General features: G+C 60.9%; 1 protein-coding gene across 7 annotated transcripts in view; it reads right to left on the minus strand.

The window, feature by feature from the left end:
* Positions 1–307: 307 nt before the first annotated feature.
* The window catches only part of ZMIZ1 (zinc finger MIZ-type containing 1), a 230,008-nt gene continuing 205,366 nt past the window's right edge, over positions 308–24,949 (minus strand). For 5 of the 7 annotated variants that reach the window (XM_055325669.1, XM_055325668.1, XM_055325672.1 and 2 more), the window contains 16 exons: positions 24,117–24,334; positions 23,141–23,339; positions 21,911–22,201; positions 19,037–19,219; positions 17,887–17,964; positions 16,997–17,171; positions 16,303–16,444; positions 14,642–14,852; positions 13,523–13,628; positions 12,455–12,615; positions 11,366–11,433; positions 11,021–11,089; positions 10,390–10,634; positions 9,102–9,268; positions 5,479–5,736; positions 308–3,997 (listed from right to left, as the gene is read on the minus strand). In XM_055325669.1, coding sequence (XP_055181644.1) covers positions 3,890–3,997; positions 5,479–5,736; positions 9,102–9,268; positions 10,390–10,634; positions 11,021–11,089; positions 11,366–11,433; positions 12,455–12,615; positions 13,523–13,628; positions 14,642–14,852; positions 16,303–16,444; positions 16,997–17,171; positions 17,887–17,964; positions 19,037–19,219; positions 21,911–22,201; positions 23,141–23,339; positions 24,117–24,334 — 2,679 coding nt within the window. In that variant the 3' untranslated portion in view covers positions 308–3,889. The remainder of the gene's footprint in view (positions 3,998–5,478; positions 5,737–9,101; positions 9,269–10,389; positions 10,635–11,020; positions 11,090–11,365; positions 11,434–12,454; positions 12,616–13,522; positions 13,629–14,641; positions 14,853–16,302; positions 16,445–16,996; positions 17,172–17,886; positions 17,965–19,036; positions 19,220–21,910; positions 22,202–23,140; positions 23,340–24,116; positions 24,335–24,949) is intronic. The other 2 variants (XM_055325671.1, XM_055325667.1) reach the window with 1 other exon arrangement.

The following is a 24,949-nucleotide window of genomic DNA, read 5'->3' on the forward strand; positions in this document are numbered from 1 at the left end:
TTCACCACCAAACCACCTGACCGCTGGCTTGCTTTCTGTTTTTTTTTTTTTCTTTTTTTGGGGGGGGTCTTTTTGCCGGGGGATTAGGCAGGGGTGGTGGTTTAGAAGCAGCAACAAACACCCAAACCACTCCTTAAAATTCACAAAATAGCTAATTCGCCAAACCTTCGTTTTTTGTCAATTTATTTAGAAAACAATTAACATGGGCAAATGAGATACCTCAGTGTTACAACAGAGTATAGAAATGTCTAGCAATAGTCAAATAATTTGATCTTTAAATACAAAATAACCACATGAACACCTAATATACAGGTTTCATCTGAATACATATTTATTAGATAAATATTAGAGGTTGTCACATCATCTAACTACATACAGCTTTGCAAGACTAGAAATCACAATTAGTTTTCTGACCAGTTTTAAAGTATGAAATGATTGCATTGTACATAGATGTACAAAGACGATGACGGCTTCTGTGGGAGTTACTTCAGGCTGCACTGTGGGTGTGTTTATGTGTGTACGTGTGAATCACCTGCAATCATGATATCAAAAAATTATACAAAGTATGAATTTGGTTACAATTTTCTTCTGAAATCCCCGTTTCTTTTCATTATTTCCATAGCACCCTAAAAATACACAGGTGGCAGACTAGTACACTGAAGCTAAATAGTACATGTAGGTAAAATAAAAACAAAACAGAACAAAAATTCCTTTCCACACAGGGTCAGAGTATATTACATGAGACAAATGTGTGAAGAGAGACCTCACAAACGCTAACAAACAGGATCTAGTTTTTCCACGTCAAGATGGAGTTCCAAGCCTTTTTTTTTGTTTTTGTTTTGTTTTGTTCCGTAAAATAAAAACAATACACATTCCAAGGGAAATGAATGCATCTGTTAACGTGTCTCTATTTCTCATTTACATATGTACACACGTCCCTTGAGTCGCTGCTGCTGACATCATCCTGTCTAGATGGTCAGGTCGAGGGAGCAGACGTGTAGCTCTCTGGGGTGGGGGGTGTTTCGGGCTTCCGTGAGGGAGAAAGTATTAGAAGTTTCTTAAAAAATAAAATGGCTACAGGGAAACATGATACACGGGTAAAGCTTCGAACCAAGAAGATGGGGGTGATTGCCTGTACTCGGGCCCCCCCGCCTGCCCGCTGGCGCCCTGTCCGTCTCGTGGAGTGGCAGCAGAAACGTGTCTACGGCCCGGGTGGATGCTCGTCATGGAGAAGTGGCTTGATGAGGCCTCGTTTTTGCTGAGGTTACTTATGGCTCCAAGTAGTCGTCCAAAAGGATGAGGGAAGCATCTCCCCAGAGTTCAGGACCGCCCCCAGCTTGGGGAGGCTGCGGCCACCTGAATCTGTCACCCGCCGGGGCTTGTGTCACCAGCCCCCGGACACCTGTCTGCTTCCCTCAACCCCTGGCCTGGCTCCGAGACCAGCCTGGGAGTGTACGTCCCCAGAGCACGGGCTTCAGGCACCACGGTTCAGGAAAGCTCTTTGCCCAGCTTGCTGGTGGAGGTTCGCTTGGGAGGGGCCCCAGGAAACCTGCCTCTGGTACCAAGCCCTGGCTTCCGCGGAGATGGTCGAGGGAGGTGCCCAGAGCCTGGGCTGTGGGGAGCAGATCGACCCTCTGGACTAGAAAGAAAGCTGTGGATAGGTCGGTGAGCAGAGTGGGGACACCCGGTAAGAACCAGAATGGACCCCTAGGCCTTTCTGGGAAAAAGTAGCACAGCAGGAAGCAGGAACTTCTAAGGAAGGCATTTGTAAGTCTGAACATTCCCAGATGGCCTAACGCGGAGTGTGGCCACCTGCCAGGGCTCTCAGCCACCGGGCAAGGACGGCCACGTGCTACCTGGCATCGTCTAGTCCCCACCAGCCGACCGGGGATGGCTCTGAATGGTGGGCGGCCTGATCGAACTCACGGTACAGCCACCCACGCACTTTGTCCCTTCATCTGTACAAATAGCCCTGGTTGCTTTTTTGTTTTTGTTTGTTGTTTTTTAAAAAAAAGGACTCGGTCTTTGTCGTTGAGTCAAGGTATTTTAAAAACACCAGCAAAGGCTATAACCAGGTCGTGAAAATGTTGAATATTATCAAAGACGATACTAAAATATTCACAAAGATATTTACAAAAGCAATTCTTAAAATAATCGATTTGCATACTGAACACCACGCTGTTTGAAAAAACCTCGACAACGGGACAAAGGAAAGAAGGGCCGGGGACCATGGCAGCTTTCCTACAGAAAACCTCGCGCCGGCTGTCTGGTACAGCGCCTGGAAACCAACAGCTGGGGCCACCGCGCAGGTCAGATCCAGGGGAGTGCTGGGGACCACCCGCTGCAGGGGGTGGACGGGCAGATGGAGAACGTGGGACAATGGGACAGTGGATGGGAAGCGGGGGGCCCCAGGCAGCAGCAGGGAGGGGCGCAACGAATTCACAGACGTGACCCAAGTGACCCGCGGGCCCAGCAGCATCACAGGCCATGCGGCTTAGGTGGGGGTGGGGGTGGGGCGGGGGCACAGAGGACCCCCCCCAAACAAAACGGACGCCGAACAAGCTACCCGGGAGACTCCAAGAGCAGGAAGCCGGATGGAGCGAAGCAGTGGAGGGAAACCAGAGGCTGCTTCTGCTCGAGCGAGCAGGAGTGTGGGCAGCTTTGCAGGGCAGAGGGATGGGGTGGGGGCGGGAGGGGGGCACAGCCGGGGGCAGCAGAGACACCACGTGAGGCTGGTGAGCACATTCTGGCATATTCTGCGGCACAGGGGCCCACGAGACACCCGCGGGCGCCCCGGGGTTCCTGCTGCCCGCACCCCCCACCCCCTCGCCTCTCTGCTGGCGCGCCCCCGGCCGTCAGGGTGAGCGAAGGAGAACGGGGCCCAGGGGTGCGGGTGTCCCCTAACAGTCTGGGAGCAGTGGGTGGGGGCAGGAGGAAGGACACGGGACGCATGGAGAGAAATGGGTTGCTCGCCATCCAAGTCCACCTGGCCCTTCCCTTAGATGACCGCGGAGCCGATTCGTCGTGACAAGCCGGGGCAGCTGGGAGTGACAGGAGTCGCCCGTCCTCTTGGCCCCCCTGGTCCCTGCCCCCCGCAGGGGGGGCACGAGGATTCCCAGGGCGCGCTCTCTGCTCACTCGGCCCGCTGCCCCCCGCCCTGAGGCCGGTGTCCAGGGATCGTGGGGCCCGCTGCGCCGTCCTGGCCCCAAGGGGGCCCTGACCCTCTTCCCCACCAGCCCCAAGCCGAATGGCACACCCTCTCTCAAACACAGCGTCTTGTCCTGTTTGTCTGCTTTCTGAGAGAGCGCGTTGACAGGGTCTCTTGGCTTAGAAGTCAGGGGTCAAAGCGCTGACCTTGCCCCCCGAGAGAGTTCTCTTTCCCAGAGGTTTGTGCTTTTCTGTGGGTGGTGGTGGTGGTGGTGGCTGGGCTGCTCTCACTGCCGCCAACCGTCACTGTTCCTCCAAGGCTCGGGGGGCCTGCCTGGGTCTCGGGGTGCCCCTCTCTCAGGCTCACAGTCACTTGAAGGAGGCTCTGGGCCGGGAAGCAGGGAGGCAGGGTTACAGTCTAGAAACCGGAAGAACCTCAGGGGGCACTGGAGGGTCGTTTGGAATCAGCACACACAGAGGGACCGGGAAGCCTTCGTCCGCGTGCGCCCCTGAATCTCTCGCCAGGCCGGTTCCCCACCGCGAGGGGCGTCTTCAGGGCCTCTGCTCTGGGCACGGGCACCAGACCCACAGCGCCTTCACCCTGCACCCTCCCGCCCCTCCACTCTGAGAAGGCCGCAGCAGGGGCGGTCGGAGGGCATGGGCTCCCAGTGGCAAAGTGTGTGTGGGGCAGACGGGGAAGGAGGCAGAGTGGGGAGGGATGGCCCCAGTGGAGGGGTGGGTTTCAGTTGTTCTCAAAGAGAGACAGGAGGTCATCGTTACTATTGCTCGGCAGGTCAGGGGGATCCAGGTACGAGAGGAGCTCATCGGGATTTGTGAGTTCTGGAAGGAGCTGGAAAAGAAGTACAGAAGCCCAGATGAGGTGTCAGCTGAGGGGCTGGGGTGGCCCAGGGTGAGGACTGCGGGGGCACGTGCCCTCTACCTGCTTCCCGGGGTCCTGGCCGCACAGGGGACACTAACCATGCCGGCTGTCCTCAAAGGCACCCAGGCCACTGTGCTAGTCTGAGGCACCCCTGTGCTTACTTGCAGCGTGGGAGAGGGGGACCCTTGGCCCACCAGCTGGGAAGGCTCATGGCAGGTCAAGGGGCTTTCTCTTGATCTCAGTGTTTCTCTGGCCCCAAGACCCTGCCAAGAGGAAGTGGGGGGGTGTCCCACGGGCCTCCCAGTGGAAATCACGTGGCTTTGCACGTGAGGCCGGGTGGTTGTGGCTCTCGCCACCCTGGACCTCCCCTCAAGAGCTCACTGCTCCCTGGTGAGCCTATGACTGGAGGGCCACACGGCAGGATCCTCCCCTGTGGCCCCTGGGCCCCGGCTACATGCCGTCTTGCCCTCCGCTGCGAGGCCCCCGAGGTGTTTTTGTCACACGGAGGATCCTCGTGCACCCGAAAGCACTCCCACTGGCCTGGTCTGGGGAGCAGAGCCAGGTGAGAATCCCAGATGGCCGCACCACTGAATAAACCCCATTCACCAGAAAGACGGACACCGCCCGGTTGAGGGGGGACGGTGGGGCTGGGGCGTGACGATGAGCAGGCCTCGGCTCTGGGAATTGACAGCCGAGGGGCGTGGGGCGGCAGGGACAAGTGCCGCCTCCCTTCCTGGCCAACCCTAGCCAGCTGCACGCCCCCCCCCCCCCCCCCCCCCGTCACACAGGGCCTCCTCCCAGCCCGCTTTCCAGACCACATTCAGGTCCCCGGGGTCGGGGTGGGGGGGACACACCCCTGAATCTCCATCACCCGCTGCTGCCCCGGTAACCCTGGCACGACCCACACGGGGGCCTTTCTCAGAGTGAGCGATGGAGCAAGCAGAAGCACAGGACATGGACAACGCACAGACTGGAAACTGGACAGACATACAGCAGCGAGACAGACAGAAGGACCCTGTGACTCCAGCCCCTCCCCTGCCTCAGGCCAGAGTGTGGCAGACGCTGAGATGGCAAAGCTTGATGTTGGGGGGCGGGGGGTGGGGTCAGAAGAAGGGCAGGGGCCTCCCTGTGCTTCCTCCAGAACCCTGCCCCAGGGTGGGGGGGACTCTGTGAGGGCCTGGGGGGACGGGGGAAGGTGCAGGACTGTGTCGGAGGGGACCAGAGGGCAGGCGCCGGCAAGGTCAGGGAAAGGACACTGGGACCCTCGGGGAGGCTTCCCCGTTGCGGGGTTCCCTGGTCCTGGAGCCAGGGGAGGCAGGCTGGCTAGGCACCCACCACCCACCCACCCCCTCCACCCTGGGCCTTGAGCCCTCGACACCCACCCCTGCTCTCGGGCAGGTCCCGGCACCAGGCCTCGCCCCAGGCCAAGGCCGGCGGTGACCCCAACTTACATCCAGCGAAGGCTCCGGCATGTCGGATGCTCCCTGCGCTCCGGCCTGACCCTCTAAGGCTGAGGAGGGGTTAAAGGTCAGGTCACTGTGTGGATGGTTGCTGGGAGCGGCCTGTGGCGGTTGCCGGGGAGGCTGGGAAGGAGGAGGAGGAGCCCCACTGTGATGTAATGGAGGCCCTGACTGGCTGCTGGGGTGTGGGACGTGCAAACCTTGTTGTATGGAGGGATGGGGCTGGTCAGAACTGCCAGCGTGTGGCATCTGTGGAGGAGGAGAGAGCAGGAGAGAAGAAATGTGAGGTGACGAGGTACAGCGACGAGATGCCTGGAGAAATGAAAACCAAACAAAAACCAGAAAAATAACAAACCCCCAAAACAAAGCCACCCCCTCACGAAGCTCGATGCTTGTTGTTGCTGTTGCTTTGCAGAGAAACAAACAAACAAAAAGTCCTCCCCCAAAACTGCTGGGCACGGTGGGCTGTGGAGAGGGAGGCCCCGCGGGCCCGGGAGGGGGCGGCCAGGGGCTGGGACGCGGGCGGGCAGAGTGGGGCCGGGCCCCGCCAGCCCTCCGCCTCTGCACCCGGACCCCGGCACCACAACGAACAGCAAGGGCAGGATGGAGAAGCGAAATGGGCATGTTTCCAGGGAGCGGGAGGCGGGAGGGTGCTGCTGGCGGCGTGGTGCAGGCCCCGGGGCCAGGGCAGCGGGGAGCAGACACGGACAGACAACACGGGCAGGCGTGCAGCTCGGGACGCTCGCCCCCCCGCGGGCCGCTCGTGGGCGACGCTGGACACGGAGGGGCCTCCGGGGGCCCCAGGCGGCAGCGGCGGCTGGCATATCGGGACAAGCCCCGGCCGCCTGGGGTGGGGTGCAAATGGAGCCGAGTCAGAGGGGCAGAACAGGGGCTTCGCCGCATTGCCAGAGCCTTCCTGTTGGGCATCCACCCAGGCGGCAACAAGCCGAATCCCCGGGGGCCGGGGGCCGGGGGTCGAGGAAGGCAGGCCCGTCCATCCCCGCCCTGGCATGAGGGGTCACCCGGGGGTTGGCCGGGTTGGGGGCGGTGCTTGCTGGCTCTGGGGCAGGTAGCACTTCCTGGACAGATAAACTAGATGCACGGAAACCCTGGGGCTGTAGCTGGGCAGGGGGCCACGCGGTGGGTGACATTTACACCTCCCTGCGGGTCTGTGCGCTGCCCCAAGCAGCCTCCCGCCCGAGCTCAGATCTGGGAGCACAAGCCCATACCCTTGCCCCCCAGCCAGCACCCCGACAGGCCCCCCAGCCCCACTCGCACTGTTCTAGTCAAGGGGAGACCGGCTAGCCAGGCCCTGGTGAGCAGAGGTCTCCCAGGTCTCTCGTACCTTCCCACCCGCCCCATCTTCCAGGCCACACAGACATTTTGTCTCCCTTTGTGGGTTTGGAGGCAGCAGCTTCATCTCCAGACCCTAGTTCCTCTTCCTGTTCCTGCTGAAGACGCTCCCAGGCCTTGGGGTGCTCAATCTGACTAGTTCCAGGCCTTGCGGCGGCCCCCGCCCCTCCTGAGACCTGACTGCATGTGGGACTGTGTGGGGGATGTGCACGACGTAAGACGGACGCACAGAGGTAGGAAGAATGGCCCCACACCTATGCCTGTGGTTTCCCCACTGTGCCCATTCTGGGGGACAGGGAGTGGCCCCACCCTCCCAGAGTAGCCGAGCCCAGGACGGTGGGCTCCCGGATCTGCTGACACAGCTGTCCCCCTCGGCCCTGACAACTTGCTCGGCCCTGACAACTTGCTAGAATCTAGTCCCAGGGCCCCTCAATGGGCCAGGTGCTCTATGAGGCCTGCAGGTACACCTGCCAACCTGCCACCTCGCCTGCAAGAGAGAGTCCTTTGGCAAACCCACACCTGACTGGAGCCTTTGCGGCAGTGCCTGCACGTGGGGGCATCCTTCCTGGGGGGTGGGGGGTTGCTCAGCCAGGGCCAGGCTGCTCTGCTGTAGGGCAGCTTATCTGTGACTGCACCACCCCTCACGCACAGCTGTCCTTCTGGGTCCAGCTGCCATCTAGCGAAAGCCCAGAAATGGGGGAGGACAGTGCCTAACTGGGGAGCCTCCTGGGGGTTCTGTGAAGTCAGCTCAAGGGCTTTGGTCCCGGGACGCCTGGGTGGCTCAGTGGTTGAGCATCTGCCTTTGGCTCAGGGTGTGGTCCCGGGGGTCCTGGCATCAAGCCCCACATCGGGTCCACTGCAGGGAGCCTGCTTTGCCCTCTGCCTGTGTCTTTCCCTCTCGAATGGATAGACAGACAGACAGACAGATAGATAGATCGATCTAAAAAAAAAAAAAGGGGTGGTGGTGCTTAGGTCCCTCTACAAAGACCAGACCCCAGGTGGCAGGGCTAAGAAGGCAAGGGGAAGTCCTGTTGGACCCAGAAGGACGTGGAATCCTGTTGCCATTTGCTGGAGCTGAGAACCGTGAGCCAGGGTGTGTGATGTGTGAGGGGTGTGATCTGGGTGGCTCCTGGGCCAGGAATGCTGAGAAAGGGGGAGCTAGGAGAGAGGCCCCCAGAAGTCAGAAAGCAACTTGTAAAACTGTGTCTGGAGCCCCCACGGTGGCTCTGTGTGGCGTGGCATTCCGGGGTTCCACAGGGAAGTCGCTACACCGCCCCCCACCCAGAAGCCTTCCAGTTAACAGTCACTCCTGCTCTGGCCCACACGTCGGCTACGGGCAGAGCCAACTCCGTGCGGACCACAACACAACCCAGAGGCCCTCCTCCCAGGCCGCATGGTGGAAATGGGAGGGCCTGGAGCCTCGTGCTCTGGGTAGGCTGGCCCACCCTGCCCGGCCCTCCGGGACTGCTCCGTCCTCCTCAGGGGAGACACCGGGGACACACAGGGTTCAAGTCAGGCCTCAGGTCTCCCCAAACCCCAACTCCCTCCATCCGAGCCCCACCAGAACTTCTGCTCCATTGACACAAGCAAGGGCTGTGTCCGTGCTGCTCACAGTGGGTACACGGGCTGGCCTGGAGCACAGGCCCCGGAAATATCTGCTAAGTTGAAGGAAACTGTGCAGTGCTCACGAGATGAGGCCCCGGGGCGGATGGCTGGGTCTCCTACCACGGGGGTGTGTGTGTGTCACACTGTGACATGGGACGAGAAGTGAATATTCTCAGGCTATGCAGAATTGCCAGCAAGAGGTAGGGGTACCCTAAAAATTCAGAGCCCTGGGGAGCAAGGGCCTGGGTCTGAGACAAAATCCTAGATGGCTGGGGCTCCAGAAAGCCAGCAGGAGAGTGTAAGTCAGAGAGAGGGGCTGCGGGGGGTGCGGGGTGCACGTGGGAGGTGGGCCTGTGCACATGCAGCATGTGCAGATGGGAGCCTGCAGCTCCCCCCACCTGAGAATCCAGTGTCCTGTGTGAAAACAGCCAAGTCTGAGGATGCCCATGGGCCGTGAGACCCAGCCTGGGTCAGGCCTCTCCCTCCCCCTGAGCCCCCAGACCCAGTTCTCAGTCCTCCCCCTTTGCCCAGGAGGGAACCAGGCGAACACCGGCAAGGTCCTCGGGGAGCCCTCTGCTCCCATCAGCCCCACACAGAGGATGGGGGCGGAGGGGACGGGGTGGGGTTGGGGGTCAGGCCGGGGAAGAGGTACTCACAGTTTCCTGCATGGGGTGACTGAGGGGTTTCTCGAGGGCGGCCATGTTGTTGGGCATATCCGGAGGGTGGGAGAGCTGCGGCGGCCCGTGCATGAAGTCATTCATGGACGTCCCGCCAGGGTTTCCATGGGGGAAGTCAAAGTTGCCATGGCCCTGGTAGTTGTTGCCTGGGGAGGGGACAAAACGGCAGCGGGGCAGCGTCACCCAGAGGGAAAGACGGCCATGGCAGGGCGGGGTGGGGGGCGGTGTAGACATTAAGATCTAGGTCTTGCCCTGGAGTCGGCCTCAGACCTCCAGCCTGTACAACAGGGCGGCGGTGCAGCCCCTGGCGGGGCCTGGCACCAAGGAGCCACTTTAGAGTTATGAGGGGGTGCAGGGTTTGAGCAAAGGGTGAGCCAGGCTCCTGAGGGCGGCGGCAGGGGAGGGGAGCGCGAGGCTCAAGTCTGAGCCCTCCCCAGGACCTGTCTCCCCACTGCCCCTACGTGGTTGCACCTCGTCAGTGGGAAGACCCCAGCCCATGCTGGGACGTTGGGATCTGCTAAGTCTGCAAAGAAAGATGCATCAGACTAGAGATGACGCCATTAGACGTCAGCCATCTGGCTTCCCTGCCACGGCTCCCCACGCCACACGGCCGGAGCAAGGAATCAGAGGAGCTGCATGAGGGAAACCTGGGGCCCTCTGCATACTGTGGGACCCCGCTCTATGGGTTAACCCCGCTGGGCCTCTAATCATCCGGCTCCTGGGAGGCGCTGCCATCCGCTGTGTTGAAGGGGGCTGGGGACTTTTAGGAACCCAGGGCAGTACGGGAGCAATAGGGAGCATGAGAGGCAGCGATGGTGACCTCGGTGCCCAAAGACTGTGCTAGAAGGATGACAGTGTTGCAGAGACAGCGACAATATAGATGTCACAGAGAAACGTGGGAGGGAGGGGGGAAGGATCAAGAACTCTAAGTGCGACTTCTCCGTTAGTGGCCCCAGCCAAGCACACTCCAAGGAAGTCAAGGAGCTGGCTCCTGGTGCTCAAAGAGGTGGGCAGGGCACGGTGGGAGAGGCAGGAGGTTGGCTCACGGGGCAGCTCCTCACCAGGCCTTCCCAGCTGGGTGCTGACCCACAGGTCTGGATGGAACCCGGTAGCAAAGGAGAGGAGGAGGGTGCTGAATGGGCCAGTGTACCCCCAAGTCCAGTGACACGGGTTGTATTTTGGGGGGTGAGTGTTACCACGACCCACCCTGCACCACCCTGGGCCCGTGCTGGGCCTCCCGTCTCCCTCCTTGTCCAGCATCACCCACCTTGGTTGCTGTAGTCGTTGGAGCTGGTGCCCCCCGGTGGAGGCGGGAGTGGGTAGGGGGACGGGCCGGGGCCCAGGGCTGCGATCATTTCCATGACGTTGGGCATGATCATCTGGCTGGGACTCATGGTCTTGAACCGCTTGGAGGGGATGCCATCCGGGTCATCTTTAATGTGCAGGTCTGACTTGATGGGGACTGGCCGCCAGCTGCACGTGGGGTCGATGGTGACCTCTTCAAACTCGGAGCTGGGGGGAGTAAGGGGGCAGCACTGAGGTCCCGGGACATGAGAGCCTCCACTCAGACAGACACTGAGGTGTCCCTGCCCAGGGCCCCCGTCCCCATTCTTGCCACGCTCTGCATAGGACAGAGGTATCAGGAATTTTGACAGGGAGACTAAGGTGAGGAAGAGCACGTAGCCGGGCACCGGGCAGCTGGCCCCGAGGCCTCCCACCCAGGGAGCAGCTGTCCAGGGCACTGTCTTGCTCTGGCTGGGTCTGGTCCTTTCTGGAAAGTTCATTGGCCCCCAGGTAGAGTCACAGAGTGACAGCTCTGCCAGCCTGGGGGTGCATCCCCATGTCCACTACCCCGTCCCCACATTTTCCTCACTGGGTGGCGGGAGGGGTGCACTTACTGTTGGATGGCGTTCAGGATGCCCCACATGTACTGATCCACCTCCAGGCCCTCAAGCAGAGCGGTTTTACTGGAAAAAAAAAAGGGGGGCAGTGCTTGGCCTTTGCTCTTGGACCCTAGAGACTAGAAGCACAACCCAGCCCTCCCCATAGGGTCCTCTGCCTCTGCTGCTGGTTCCTCCTGCAGGAGTGACAGAAGGCTGGCTCATGACAGCTGGGTGACAGCCCCTGTGTCCAAGCTCCTCTGCAAGGTCTGGGTTCTCCGTTGGGCTTTCAGGGCAGGGGCGGGTGGCTGGACCCCCCAGAGGCTAGGTGGGGAAGCTCCCGCCAGGGTGGGTGTGACTCACTTGCACACAGGACACCTCCAGGTCCCTCTCTCGCAATTCAGCTGCAGGTACGACTCCAGGTCAAAGCACTGCAGAGGCCAGGAGACAGGCAGACAGACACGCAGGTGAGAAGATGCAGAGATGCAAGTGTCGCTGCCTCTGGGACCCTTAGGAAGCTCTCCCAGCGGGGTCGGAGAGACTGGGGCTGGGGTGTCATGCGTGGCCATCATGTGGCCTCTCTGCTGCTCCCGTGGCCAACCAGCCACGCCGAGTCCCTGCACGTGTTGCTCCTCATACCTTCCGTGTGCCCCGTGGCCCTCACCTGTGTCCTCTGAGGAGGCTTTCTGGCTGGCCCAACAGTGCCCGTCACGGGCCCCGACATACAAGGGCCTGTCTCCCTAAGGCCGTGGCAGCATGGACTCCAGCCTCCCCGTCAGCCCTGCCCTAACCCCGAGAACACATCCAGGCCACTTCGTCAACGTGTGTCAGACAACCAGGGAGCCCAGAGTCTTTGTACCCACACGGCTCTCCCAGAGGGAGGCTCCTGCCCTATCACGAAGCACCCCGGTGGCTGAGCGTTTGCCTGGCCTGGTCCCCACACCCGCCTCCACAGGGAAGCCTTCCTTCCCGTCTCCTGGGATTCCTTCCTGAATCGCCCCTGCCCAGGAACTCCACCCACCGAAGTGACCCACATTTGCACACTGCTCTCCTGGAGCAACCCAGACCGTGACGGTCACTCATTCCCTGGCCACTTCCCAGCACCTGCTTGGGGCAAGGTCCCAGGACACAGCAGAGGTCGGGTACACATACCCCTACTCTCAGACTCCAAACCAGCTGTGGCCGGACTTCCAGCCACTGACATCTGGCAGGATGGGGGCGGTCTACATTGGTTCTGTGGGCTGCCTGGGAACCCAGGCTGGGGCGTACGGAGAAGATGCTCCAAGGACAAAGGATTCATTGACGATGAGGGGACATGATGAGCTGCTGCTGGCCATGGCATGCTCTGGGGGTCAGAGCCCGGCCCCTCGGCCCCTGTGCCTGCCCCTTGCCATCCCCGCTGGACACCAGCCATCCAGCACCCCTGGATCCGCACCTGCTGGGACCACTCACCTGGACGTGCTTGCAGTCATGGCCTCGGGCAGGCAGCTGGATACGTCGGAACGTTATGGGGCACTTCAGGGACACCTTAATGGCCGTCTGCTCCACGCCGTCCTCCCCATTGAGGGTCGTGTTGCCCGATGAGGCAGCCACACTGCTGAAATTCCGCTTGACTGTGGGGTGGGAGGCGGGGGTGGATGCGGAGCACTAGGGCCCTCCCACACCCGCGGTCCTCCCAGCTGCGGCTCACCCACATGCTGCTTCTGCTTCTCCACCGTCCCGAGGACACTGGGCAGCCCCGGGAGTAAGGAGAGCAGCTGGACCCCCATGTGTGAGGTGCGGGATGCACGTGTCCCTAGAGGTCACCGTGTCAGCTTCCAAGTCGGTGGCCCGGGCCCTGCCCTCACTGGGAAGGGGCACTTTCTACAGCACTTGCAGAAGCCCGGGCTGGCGCTTCCCCCTGATTTTCTGGGTCAGTGGAGAGCCCCTCAGGTGCTTTTGCACTTTCCTCTGCAAAGGCAGAGATGGGGAGGGACAGGTGCCCGGCGGGAGCCGAGGGCTCAAGAGGCAATGTGAGGCAGCACAAAGGGAGGAGCAGCTGTGCACCTGCGTAGTGTCCCTCGCCCACCACCTGCATGTTCCCTCCAAGAGTGGACTCTGAGCCAAGCCCCTGTTCCAGTTTAGCCATGAGCTGCTGAGGTGGGAAGGCCAGTCGGGAATCCACCCCTGGGCCTCTCTCCTGGGGCAGATCCCCTCTGTGCAGCTCCTAGAAGTGATCCTCTAGGTGATCGCCTCCTCCAGGAAGCTAGCCTGGCCTGTCCATACCACGGTGGTTCGTTTTAATCTGCCTCACACCCCGTGCTGGGAGCCAGCCTCTCCCACCTAGGCAGGTCTCACAGACCACGCTCGTCTGGTCATCCCCTCGGCTCCAGGAGGGACAGAAACCGGGGGTGGGGACCGGTGCCAAGGAACACTTGGGCCCTGGGTTTGTGCACAGAGCCAAAGGTGGGTCCCAGGTGGACGAAGAACAACCCAGCTGCGGCCAGGGCTGGGGCTCCCTCCCTGCGCCCCCACACTCACTCTTTGTGATACAGTGCTCTGCAGGCAGGAGGCGCTTCTTGAGGAGGCCTTGCAGCACGGAGCGTACGGAGGGCCGGTGGACCAGCTGCAGCACGAAGAGGTGGGACTGCCGGGAAAGAGTGTGCGATCAGCCCCCGCCCCACGGCCCCGCCATGGCCCACCATGTGTGCCCGAAGGTCCCTGAAGGCCAAGCACAGGACAGGGCCCATGATGTGTCCTGGGGTCGCCACGTGGGACAGCTGCCTGGGCTCTGGGCTGACACTGAAACACCCCTGGGGTGAGGCTATGGGACACCCAGCATCAGGACGGGAGCTGGCCTCGCTTCCTAACCTTGCCCAGCACAGCTCCCCACCGTGTGTCCTCCACCCTTCCTGCCAGAGGGTGTGGTCCCTGTCTTCACTCCTCTAGGAAGCCTTCCAGGATTGTACACCCCCAGGAGCCCCAACAGGCTCTTTGTTCTGACATCATTCCCCACCCTGGGACTCCCGTCTCTAGGTAGCCGTGGTGCCTTATGCTCGGTAAGGGCAGGATCAGCGGTTTTTCTTCTCCCATGTTCCCCACAGAGGGCTGGGGAGCCAGGCAGGCAATCTACTCCCACATAGGGCCCTGAGCAAGCCCTGTGTGCCAGGCCCTGATCTCTAAGGGATAGGTGGGTGGCTCAGATGTGGTCCCAGAGCAGGCCCCAGATCGGAGGGACCCATATACACACACGATTCTAAGACAGCAGGGTTGGGTAGAGAGAGGAGAAAGTTAACTCCAGACTTGATGGAGTTGGGTCTGGGTAAAAGGGTGACCAGAATATAAAAATTTCTGGTGAGTGAAGCCCCCAGTGGAAGATGGTGGTGGGCACAGGGAGACGGTGTCCAGGAGGACGTGGAGGCAGGTGCGTGGACCTGTGGGGGCTGTGGTCTAAGGCTGAAAAGGCCAAGTCTACGGCCAGAGCTCTGGAGGTTATCCCCCAGCCCGGGGGTGGGACTGCTGCACGTTCGTGGAGGCCTGTTTCTGGAAGGTCACTTCAGCGGCTATGGCGACGGGGACAGAGCCCCAGGGACAAGGCTGCGGTCCAGAGGGGCGCCCGGGCTCCCCACGCCCGGCCCTCAGCCCGGCCCGCACACTCACACAGCAGCAGGCCGTGACGGTGATCTGGATGGTGTTGCGGCCCGGCTGGCAGACGTGCTTGAGGTGCAGGGGCTTGTGGGAGGTCTTGTTGTCACCGCGCTCGATGGTGAGGGGCGTGGCGTTGACGCTGACCTGGACCGAGGCCGGCCAGTTGGTGTTCATCTGCCGGTCCTCGTGGTGGTAGCACTTGAATTGCAGCTCCAGATCAGACCTAAGGGGCAGAGGGGGAGGCTCAGGGGGCTCTGCGCGGCCTCCGTGGCGCCTGGCCAGTCAGCACGCCTCCCCTCACCACTGTCTCCCTGGACGTCCCTCCTGCCCGCGTCCCTGGCCAAAACGCATCCCAACAACCCAAACTCCCCCACACTCCCCCCACTGGAGTGGGGGTCACTCCAGCCACACCCCACAGCTCTGCTAGCCTCCTCCAGACCCCTCCCTGTAAGGGGGACTCCTGCTCCCCCAGGACAGAGACAGAAGGACAAAAGGACAGACGCTAATGTGACAAGACCAGCTGGGAAGCTGATGACGTCCACCCCAGACCCGGGTTGGGAGAAGCACCCAGGCCAGGGCCGTGTCTGGTTCGGTTCCCTGCCCAGGTGGGCGCCAAGGACACAGCACGGAAGGATATCCTCGCGAACCCAGCGGTGACCACGTACGTGTGGACAGCAAGCAGGCCAGGGCCATGGGACGCCCCCCCTGGGCGAGGGCACTTGGGTAAGGAGGGATGGGTGAGCAGGGCCTCTGCACAGGGGTCTCTGCACCCTCCTGCCTGAGCACCTGAGCTTCCGTGCCCTTCCACCCACCCCAGCTCTATCTGCAGCCCCCATGGAAGCCAGCTCGGTGTGGTCAAGGCATTGAGTAATCTGCATGTGCCCGGTACAGACTCATCTTGTGCCCTTCGGGTCTCATCGGGTGGCTGAGATACCCCGGTCACAGGTGTGGCTGGGCAGTGTGAGTCCTGCCTGAAGAGGAAGGACCAAGGGCGGAGCCACCCATGGGTTCTGGCATCCAAGAGTACTGGGCCTGAGTCCCACCAGCTCTTGCTGTGAGTACTCCTCCCAAGCTAATCGACTTCTCTGGCCTCACTGTTAAAGGGAAAAGCATTGCCCATGGACAAGATCAAGGGAGGTCAGGTACGGAAGGCAGAGAACACAGGGCCTGGTGCAGCCAGGGGCCTCCACCCCCCGTACTCTGGTGTGTCCAGATGTCTGAGCAGCTGCCCGGCTCAGCAGCCAGACCCCGGCAACCTGCAGGGCTTGCTAGTCCTGCCCAGCCCAGCCACCTCCCTCTCCACTTCTGCACTAGCCACCACAAGTCACGTTCAAGGGGCTCAGGACTGGACTAGGGCCTTACTGGCCTTTGGGTCTGAGCTAGTCACTGTTTCCTCTGGGAGGTCATCCCTGACCACTCTCTCAGGACTACAATGAGCAAAGGCTGCTCCCTGCCCTCGGGCTGCTCTACCTGCCAAGGGCTGCCCGCAGGTTTCCCAGGACATCCCCCAAACCTTGCACAGAGCAGGGCCCCGCCAATGAGGCTGAACAGGCGAAGGCGGCAGGCAGACACTGCTACTTACTACCTGTTAGGGCAGCGCCTGCTGCCAGGAAGGTCACCACCAGAGGCCTCGTCTGCCCAGCTTGGGCCTGTGCCCCCACCGTGACACTCACCTCCACATCAGCGTCTGGTGGACCGTGGGCCGCAGGTGAAAGACGTGGTTGCTGACGGCCAAGTTGTGCTCGAGGCGGAAAGGCTCCAGCACCACGCCATCCCGCACTGGGAACGTGAGCCGCAGCTCGTCGTTGTGGTTGGCTGGGCGGGGAAGAAGCAGGATGAGCCACATGCCTGCGGCCACCAAGGGCACACAGAGGCCTGGGCTCTGGGGCCATGGACAGAGCCTGCTCACCGACAGCACACACTTAGCTGCATGCTCATGGGACCACACAGGCGTGTGTAACAGCGCCCCAGAAGCTGGACTATTTGCCTGTGTGAACACCAGGGAGCCTGCTGCTTCTGTCTGCCCACCCAACCCCATCCCGACCATCTCTGCATCCCATGTCCCACCTATCTTGCCTTTACTTCCCCTCTTATGCCCTGGACTGGAAGCCCTGGGCTCCTCTGCCCAGCCCCTCACCACAGCTGGGAGCTGCTTTTGCTCCGAGCCACCAGCGGTTCAGGCCTTTGGCAGCCTGGCTCCACCCCAAATTTCCCTTCTGGGTGGGGCATATGTGCTTGCCAGCACTCCTGCCCTTTCTGCATGCCCAGCCCCCACAGGCAGTCCAACTTCCAAGCCCCCTGGCACCTGACCCACTGCAGGGCCCTAGGTGGAGCTGGCCAGACCGAGGGACGAGGTAGGGTGCTCACCTGGGGGTGGCGGCAGAGCGCTCATATTTGGCTTGATATCAGGTGGGAAGGGTGGTTTAACGTCTTGGCTGGGGGACAGGTATGGGGGGATGCTGCTCCCAGGGGTCATGGGGGGCGTGGGGTTCCCTGGAACAGGTGAGTGGGGGTAATTTGCCACAGGAACTGGCCTGGGAGGCTGGAGGGAAAGAGAAACGATACATAGGTTATAGGGTCACAGTGATAAGAGGGACTGCCGTTGTGGACGCACACCCCACCCACCCGGCAGGCCCAGGGCTATGGTCTCTGCTCCCCCAGGGGAGGACAGCCAGTCCTCCCGGGGAAATCCCTCTAGTGCAGCCAGCGCTCAGGTCTCTGCCCGCTTCGGATGACAGGTAGGCCTAGGAAGGGCCTCCTCACCCTTCACCTGGGACCCAGTGCTGCTACGCATCTGTAGGTCAGGCAGGGGAGAGGCTCCCCGCCCCCCTGCGAGTGAGGACATAGACTCGGCGTGATGGAGGCTGATCTAATATAAACCCGGGAGGAAAGGAGAGATGGGGTGAAACCCAGGTCTCCAGCTGTCTACATGAGGACTCTGGGCCACACGCTCCACCCCCAGCCCAGTGGGGTTCTCAGGCGGAGCTGGGCCTGCAGCATCCCAGGCAGCTGGCTCCCTAGGAGCCCTCCTTGCCTTCTGCAGCCCTGGCCCAGCTGCCTGGACTTGCACATTCTGTCTGGGCACTGCTGCGCTCCAGAGCGACCGGGGGGAGCACGCCCCCACCCGCAGGCCGAGGTGGGAACAGCCAGGCCCCTTAGGCACACAAGCACGGGGGTGGGGGGGTGGGGGGGGGGGTGGTAGGGGTGTGTGTGTGTGTGTGGTGGTGGTTAGCACTGAGATGAGGGCTGGAGCGTACCCTATTGACGTTCCCTTGGCTGTAGTTACTGTAGCTGCTTCCCGAGAAGGTGTTGTTTTGTCCATTAAATTGCTCTGGCTGTTAAAGCAAGAGAAACAATGCTATGAACCTGGAAGGCAGAAAAGTGTAGCCGGAGCCTGCTTTCTCTCCTGATGTGAAAACTGGCCAGGAGGACGGTGCAGGGGATGCTGATGAGGCCCGTTCAGTGCTGCAGTGTGGAGCGGGACCCGGGCGGTGCAGGTCCCCCCACCCCCTCCGGGGATCACAGTTCATCTCTCTCTCTGCCCATAGCTAGTGATACAGCAAGAGTTTGCAAGATAAAAACACCCAGGGTGTTAGAGTTGGAGAAGCAGCAGGCAGTCGTTCCTTGGCAAATAAATGTAAAGTCTTTCCCGGTAGCCTGCACTCCCGAGAATGAACTTTATGATAATTGCAAAGAAGAAAAAAGCCACGTAAAAATATAAATAAATAAATAAATAAATAAATAAATAGATGAAAAAAGAAAAAAGCTATGTGCCCCAAAACATTGAGCATGGTGTTACTTCGAAAGTGAAGAATCAGAAAAACCCAGACCCCAGACCGTCCGACAGAAAGGCAACAATAAAATAAGGTGTGGTTTCCATCCACAGAATGTTAGGCGCCCTTCAAAAAGCGAAAACCATGGAGACCCTGTAGCAATAAGTAACACACTTGTGATTTCATACCCAGTGAAAGAAATAAATTCAAAATGATAACTTTAATAACTATTTAACACATTGATGCCTGTGTGCATTAGGAAAAAAAGGGTGAGAAGGTAGTATTAATATACCCAGGGGGATGCTTTTCCCTTAAAAAATGTACTTCTAAAAAAAAAAAAAAAAGTGCTTCTTTTATGATTATCTGATGTCTGCTGCAAATAGGAAAAGGTGAGGAGAAAACCCTCGTCCGAGCCCTACGAGAACAGGAACCAGGAGAAGAAGCCAGTCTGACATTTGGCCACTGCGTGTGTGGCCCAGAGCACAGGAAGACACATCTGGGGATCTCTGCCTGCCCCCCCCATCCCGCCCCAGTGGCTTCAGGGACACACAGGGCCAGGATGACACGGGTGGGAGGTGGGGAGATGAGATGGTGAGGAAGGAAGGGGCCTGGGGGGGTGGGGGGGAGGACTCACCTTGTAATACTGCCCCATGTTGACCGTGGGGGGTGGGTATTGCCCGGTGCTCGGCTGGCTGGGCATCCTTTGCCCGGGGTAGTTGGGAGAGGTAAGCGGCCGTGGAGGGTTGGGGGTGGGGTACTGGCCTGGCTGGGTGGGGAACTGGCTGTTTGGTCCGTATTGCTGGTTTCCATAGTTGGGCTGCGGCGGCAGAGGAGAGAACAAAGGGCGTCAGTATGGCGGGGCCAAGCTATGCCAGCACTGCCCTGGCCCCTTTACTTTGTCCCTTTCTGTTTTGCCCCAACAAAAATGTCTCCTCCACCCAGAGAGGAGAGGCTGAACCAGATGATGCCCGAGCTCCTTGCTACCCTTGAAATCCAGGGACACTATGTTCTGTCCGTCTGGCTCCAGGGCCACCTCCCCACGAAGCTGTCTTCCCCCAAGCACCCTGCCCCCCCCAAACTGAAGGCCCTTTCAGAGCCTCTCACTTATGCCATTGTGAGGGGGCTCGATTCTAAAGCCCCCTTGGGTCTCTCCTAGCGTGTGGTACGTGGCAGGGGAATCAGACAACCGGATGTGCTTCCAAAAAGGTGATCCCCTCAACCCCTGCATTCTGAGGCTGAACAGGAGAGACCCTGTCCTCATACCCCGCACTGGACGGAACACACTGATAATTCATTTGTGGGCCCTGCCTGTAGAAGTCGGGAGAAGCAGGCTTGTGGAGGTTCCAGACAACCCCCCTCTCAAGACAGGCAACTGAGAGAGGAGGGGAGACGGCTCGAGGGAAGGGCAGAACCACTGTCCTTGGAGATCTCCAAGGTGACACGCGACATGCTGATGTCCACCCCGCAGCTGTCCTCCCCCTCTGTAGATTAGGTGACCCTTAGGGCCACTGCCACTCCAGACAGGCCGTGCATGACATCCTGCGAGGTCAGTGGTTTCTTCTCCAGGTCTGTTGAAACTCCTTATCTATTTAAACTGTCTCTCTTGCCTCTGGGCTCAGAGGTCCCGCCTGTATCGCAGCATCTGGAGAAGAGCAGGCCCTCCCTAAATACTTGGTCAACAAAGGAAAGAAGAGTCCAGAGGTAAGCGGCAGAGGAGGGGCGGTGTCCGAGTCAGTGCCAAAGAACTCTGCCTGTGCTGATACGGCGGCTGGTCTGCGTGACAGTGTGGTTCCCATCACATGGCTGGGGGCGTGCAGGGGGAGGCTGGGCCTGCCCATCAGATGACAGTAGAGGCGTCCTGTGTGGGACCAGGCAACCTGACACCCGCCCCAACGTTCGACGGTTCAGAGATCCTAGGAGCATGCCATTGCGTGGTGAGGCCCACCTTCCCACGCAGGGTCAGGCCACGCAGGCCGGGATGCCAGGAGGCTGACTTAGTAGAAATAATTGAAGGCCTCTGGTGTGCAATGCAGGTGGACATTGGAGCAATGACTGGGAACTTTCCTGCTTTTCCATTCCTGGGATCGCCTCCTTAGGTGCTGGCAGCCCCGAGGCTGGGCATGCATCTCTAGCCCAGCCAGCAGATGCATCTCTAGCCCAGCCAGCAGCGAGTTTGGGCACAGGGGGGCCGAGAGATGGCCCAGAACTCATGGGGGTGCTGTGTGGGGCCAGGAGCTTGAGCACAGTCGCCCCCTTGCAAGGACAGCCAGGAACTTGATGGCCACTGTCCTCTGGCAGGTGCCTCCCTGAACCAGTGCCCACCCAGGAGTGTCTGGGCTTGAGCCAGGCCCCTGGCTGTTTGAGGAGGTCCCTGACTTCTCCCCTCGTGGATTCAGGGCACCTCCAACAATGGCCGAGCCTGAGCTAGGGTGAATGCTGAGGGAATCACATCAACCTTCGGGGAACTTAAGCTTCGGTCTCTAAACCCACTGCAAACCCAAGCTGAAGGCCACAGTTCTGAGGCAAGTGGGGCAGGAGAATGGGTAGGGGTGGTTGGGGGGAGCTGGTCTGAACACGGGTGGCAAGCAGAGAGCCGTGGGGGAAACTTCTCAGCAAGGAGCTTTGCCTAGGTCGGGAATCAAGGCAGGCTTCCTGGGGAGCGCATACTGGGCCAGGATTCCAGGGTCCCTGTGCAAGGCCACCTGCTACCAACTTGTCTTCCCATTGCTCACTGAGGGCCCTGTGACGCCCCCTCCAGGAAGTCCTCCTTCTCTGACCTCACACTGAATTCTGTATACCTCACTGTGCATCGCTGCCTCCTGGGCTCCTGCTTAGGCCTTATCTTCCTTGCTCAAGCCCTGGGTCCCAGAGGACAGGTGTGGGTTTTGCTTCCTTCCAACTCCACCTTTCCCTTGGCTGAGCTGGCTGGGCAGCCAATTAGGCAGTGTTCCTCCCGACAGAGCAGCTGACAGTTGATGGAGAAGAGCCCTAGCGAGCACGCTGTCTGCCTTCCAATCACTTCTCCAACGTGCACAGCCTTTAGATACTCGCAGGGTGTCGTCTCCTCTCTCACGCTTGCAAGTGAGAAGCCCTCGTGTGGAGGTGAGGAATGCGGACCCAAGGAGGGAGGTTTCGCTCCTTAGCAATGTCACCCGGCTAGTGTCCGTGCCTGGACAGACCGCAGCTGCCACCGCCTGCGCCGGCCCCACATTCCGATCTCCCAACCAGCCCTAGGAGGTGGGCGGGATCCGCACTGTCCTTCACAAATGAAAAACCAAGACTCCAGAAGGGGACACGACTTGATCAACAACTTCCAGCTGGGAAATGGCGGAGCTGGTCTGCAAGCCAGGAGCCTGGCTCCTCAGTCCTAAGACTCGGCCTTTTGGTCCAGGTTTTGTGCAGGTCGTTCATGCCCTTTCTGAGGTCCTGCCCCTAGCCCCTGTGTTTTCCAGCCCTGGGTCCCCCCTGCCTCCCACCCTGGCCACGACCTGCCTGCTGTCACACTCACCTCTCCCGGGTATGGCCTCTTTATGCTTTGAATGGGAAGGGACTGGGGCCGGGGGCCCGGGTAGGTCTGCTGGGGCATCCGCTGCCCGTGCGTGCCAAAGGGGCTGATGCCGGGCGGCCGGGGCTGGTTCATGCCCATGGGAGGGCCGCTCATCCCCGAGGGTGTCATGCCAGCCGCCATGCTTGCGGGGTTCATGCTGCCCCCCATGGAGGCAGGCCCCCGCGGCCCGGGCTGGTTCATGAATTGGCTGTTATACGCCTGGGTGGGACCCATCTGGAAAGAGGAACAGACCTTCAACGGGAGAAGAAGAAAAAAAAAAGAATAAAATGCCACATGCATTGAAAGTGCAGGGAAGGAAGGGTGGGGGCGGGGGGCCTCTCCAGGTTGGGGGGCGCTTTCCTGTGTGGTTGCAGCTGGTGACCAGGCCCCAGGGCTGTCTGGCCTCTCAGGCTCACCACCGCCCTCTGCAGGCCGCACAGGAAAGATGCAGCCCAAGGGGTGTTCGGGGTGGGGTGCAGTCACTCCAGAAAGCAGGCAGCATTTCCAGGGAGGCAGGCAGGGAATGGGGAAGATGGTGCAGGGGTGGGGAGGGGCATGGGAGGATGGAGGGGGGATGAGGATGGAGGCAGGAGCCCCTGGCCTGGAAGCCCTGGCCGCGCCCTCGGCCAGCGGAGACGCGCCCTCCATCCACAGTCTGAGGCAGTCCCGGCTCCCACCTCTGCCCACCTGCCCTGCCATCTCCACCCTGCAATCCCCACCGCCTGTGTCCTGTCCTGCATTCCTGCGGGGGACCCCGTCTCCTCACAGCCCACCCACCACTCCCTCTGAAGGCCAGGGGAGCAGGAATGGGACCTGGGCTCAATCCACATGGGCTGACTAGGACCACATGGTCTTCAGAGGCCATTATGGGGACAGACTGACGACCAGGCATTTTAGGCACGGAGTCCGCTCCTTGGGGAGCAGGTGTCCGGAGGACGATAAAGAACCTCTCTCCCCATTCGCAGACACACGAGCCAGAAACCCACGCAGAGCAAACACAAGCACCCAAACGGCCTCCCCCTGCCACACCCAACCACGCCGACACACCCACGTCCTGACACACACCCGTCCACATGTCTCCGAGGAAACCCAAACGCACCCCGACACCATCAGCTCTTCCAGCACACATGGCACCAACACCCCGACTCTGCTGGGTGGGCAAGGCTGGACCAGGACTAGTGGGGCCCTTACCGGTCCGTACTGGTTTATGTCCTTGTTCTGCGTCTCCTGCAAGGCTGCCACGGTGGCCGTGGCCGTGGCCGTGGCTGTGGCCGCCGCTGCTGCCACTGCAGCGGCAGCAGCCGCCGCCGCGGGCTGAGTGAAGTCAGCGGGCGGCCTGGTGTGCGGAGGGATGCCCATGCCTGCGGGGGCATTAGGACCCCCGGGGTAACTGCAAGGGAGAAGAAGAGGAGACTGAGATGCCGCCCGGGTCTAAGGATGAACCTCTGCAAGCCTCGGGCTGGGAGGGAGAAGACAGCTCGCTCCACGCCCTCCCGCCCCCATAGGCAGAGGAGGCGGCTCGGCTCAGGACCCAGAGGGGACAGGGGCCTCCCGTGGGTTGGCAGCCCTTCATGCCACTTGGCGACAGGTGAGCTGCTGTGTTCCTGAAGCCCTGGCGGGGTGCCGGCCGGCACAGACTCTCAGGGGCACTAGATCGCTGCCCCTCGCAGTGGCGGGCAGGCCACCTCCCGGGGGAGGACACCGTGCCTCGGAGAAGCTGAGCAATGGCTGTGGGCCCTGGAAGTGGACGGTGGGCCGAGGCCAGGGGGGCAGTCCTGGACAGGGCAGGGTGGCAGAGGAGGAACGGGGTGCCTCTGCCCATCCTCATGTCCCTGCAGCATCTTCCTGGGGCCCCTTCAGCCCCTTCCCCCGAGCCTGGTGGTCCTCGGCCTCACACATTTCTCCCTGCACAGTCTGCCGGGCGGAGTGGCCTTCTTGCACCTGCACCGGCCAGCCTAGACACGGCACAGGAGGGCCGTCCTGAGGGCCAGGGGCTGGCGGCTGTCACGCCCCCCAGCTGCTGCTGGCCCGGAAATGGGGCATGACTGTGTCCCTCTAACGGAGGGGTTAGCGGAGCAGGACACGTGCCAGGAAGCATGGTGCTGGCGTTCCAGCTCCTGGACGCAGGGGAGGGGCAGGGCCAGAGCCGCCCCGCAAGGCTGCTCACCTGGCCCCGAAGCCCCCGCTGCCGGGGTAGTTGGGCCGGCCGTACATGCCCTGCTGGATGTAGGGCTGAGCGGGCCCGGCCTTGGCTGAGAACTGCTGCTGCTGCCCGGCAAACTGGGGGGAGTTGAGGCCGGGGTTGCTGGTGGTCATGCCCGATGCCATGGGGTTGCCGCCTGGATTCATGGGGTTGTTGGCATTGGCCATAGGGTTCCCGAGGACCTGTGGGCACAGAGCAATCGTCACCCGAGCAGTGCCCCCGGGGCGTGGGAGGGGAAGAGGAGACATGGGTGTGGGGGGGTGGCGTGCTGAAATGGTGCCACAGGGAGAACAGAGGGAAAGGGGGAGAAGGCAGAGACATGAATTGTCCCCGGGGTGTATGAAAGCTTTGAAGGGGGTGATGCAGCCCGGAAGCAGGCAGCGGAGGGAGTGGGACCAGGAGGGGCCGGTCTTGCTCAGTGGCAGGTGGAAGGGACTGGACTTCTCTGCCCTCCGTTGTCAAGGGGCCTCGATGCAGAGGCTGGGCTGCTGCTCCGTCAGGGCAGAGAGAAGCCCAGCATGCCAGCTACGGACGGCGACAGGATCCTGGCTGAGGGGCCCCTATGGCCTGGGCCTTCAGGGAAGCCCAGGGATGCCCCTGGGTGGGGGGCGGCCAGCAGCCCCGAGCTGCGGCGCCAAGGAGGCTAGACAGGAAGGTGTGGAGGAAAGAGGAAGGGGTGAGAGCAGAAGGCAGGGCTGGCCAGGGCTGTGGGGAGGGGTCTGTCTCACGCTGAAAGCTCGAGCTTTGCTGAAATCTAACCCAGGTTATCCAGGATCAAAGGCCCCGGATGCTGGAGC

The sequence above is a fragment of the Nyctereutes procyonoides genome, unplaced genomic scaffold (genome assembly GCF_905146905.1).
Source record: "Nyctereutes procyonoides isolate TBG_1078 unplaced genomic scaffold, NYPRO_anot_genome, whole genome shotgun sequence".
NCBI lineage: Eukaryota > Metazoa > Chordata > Mammalia > Carnivora > Canidae > Nyctereutes > Nyctereutes procyonoides.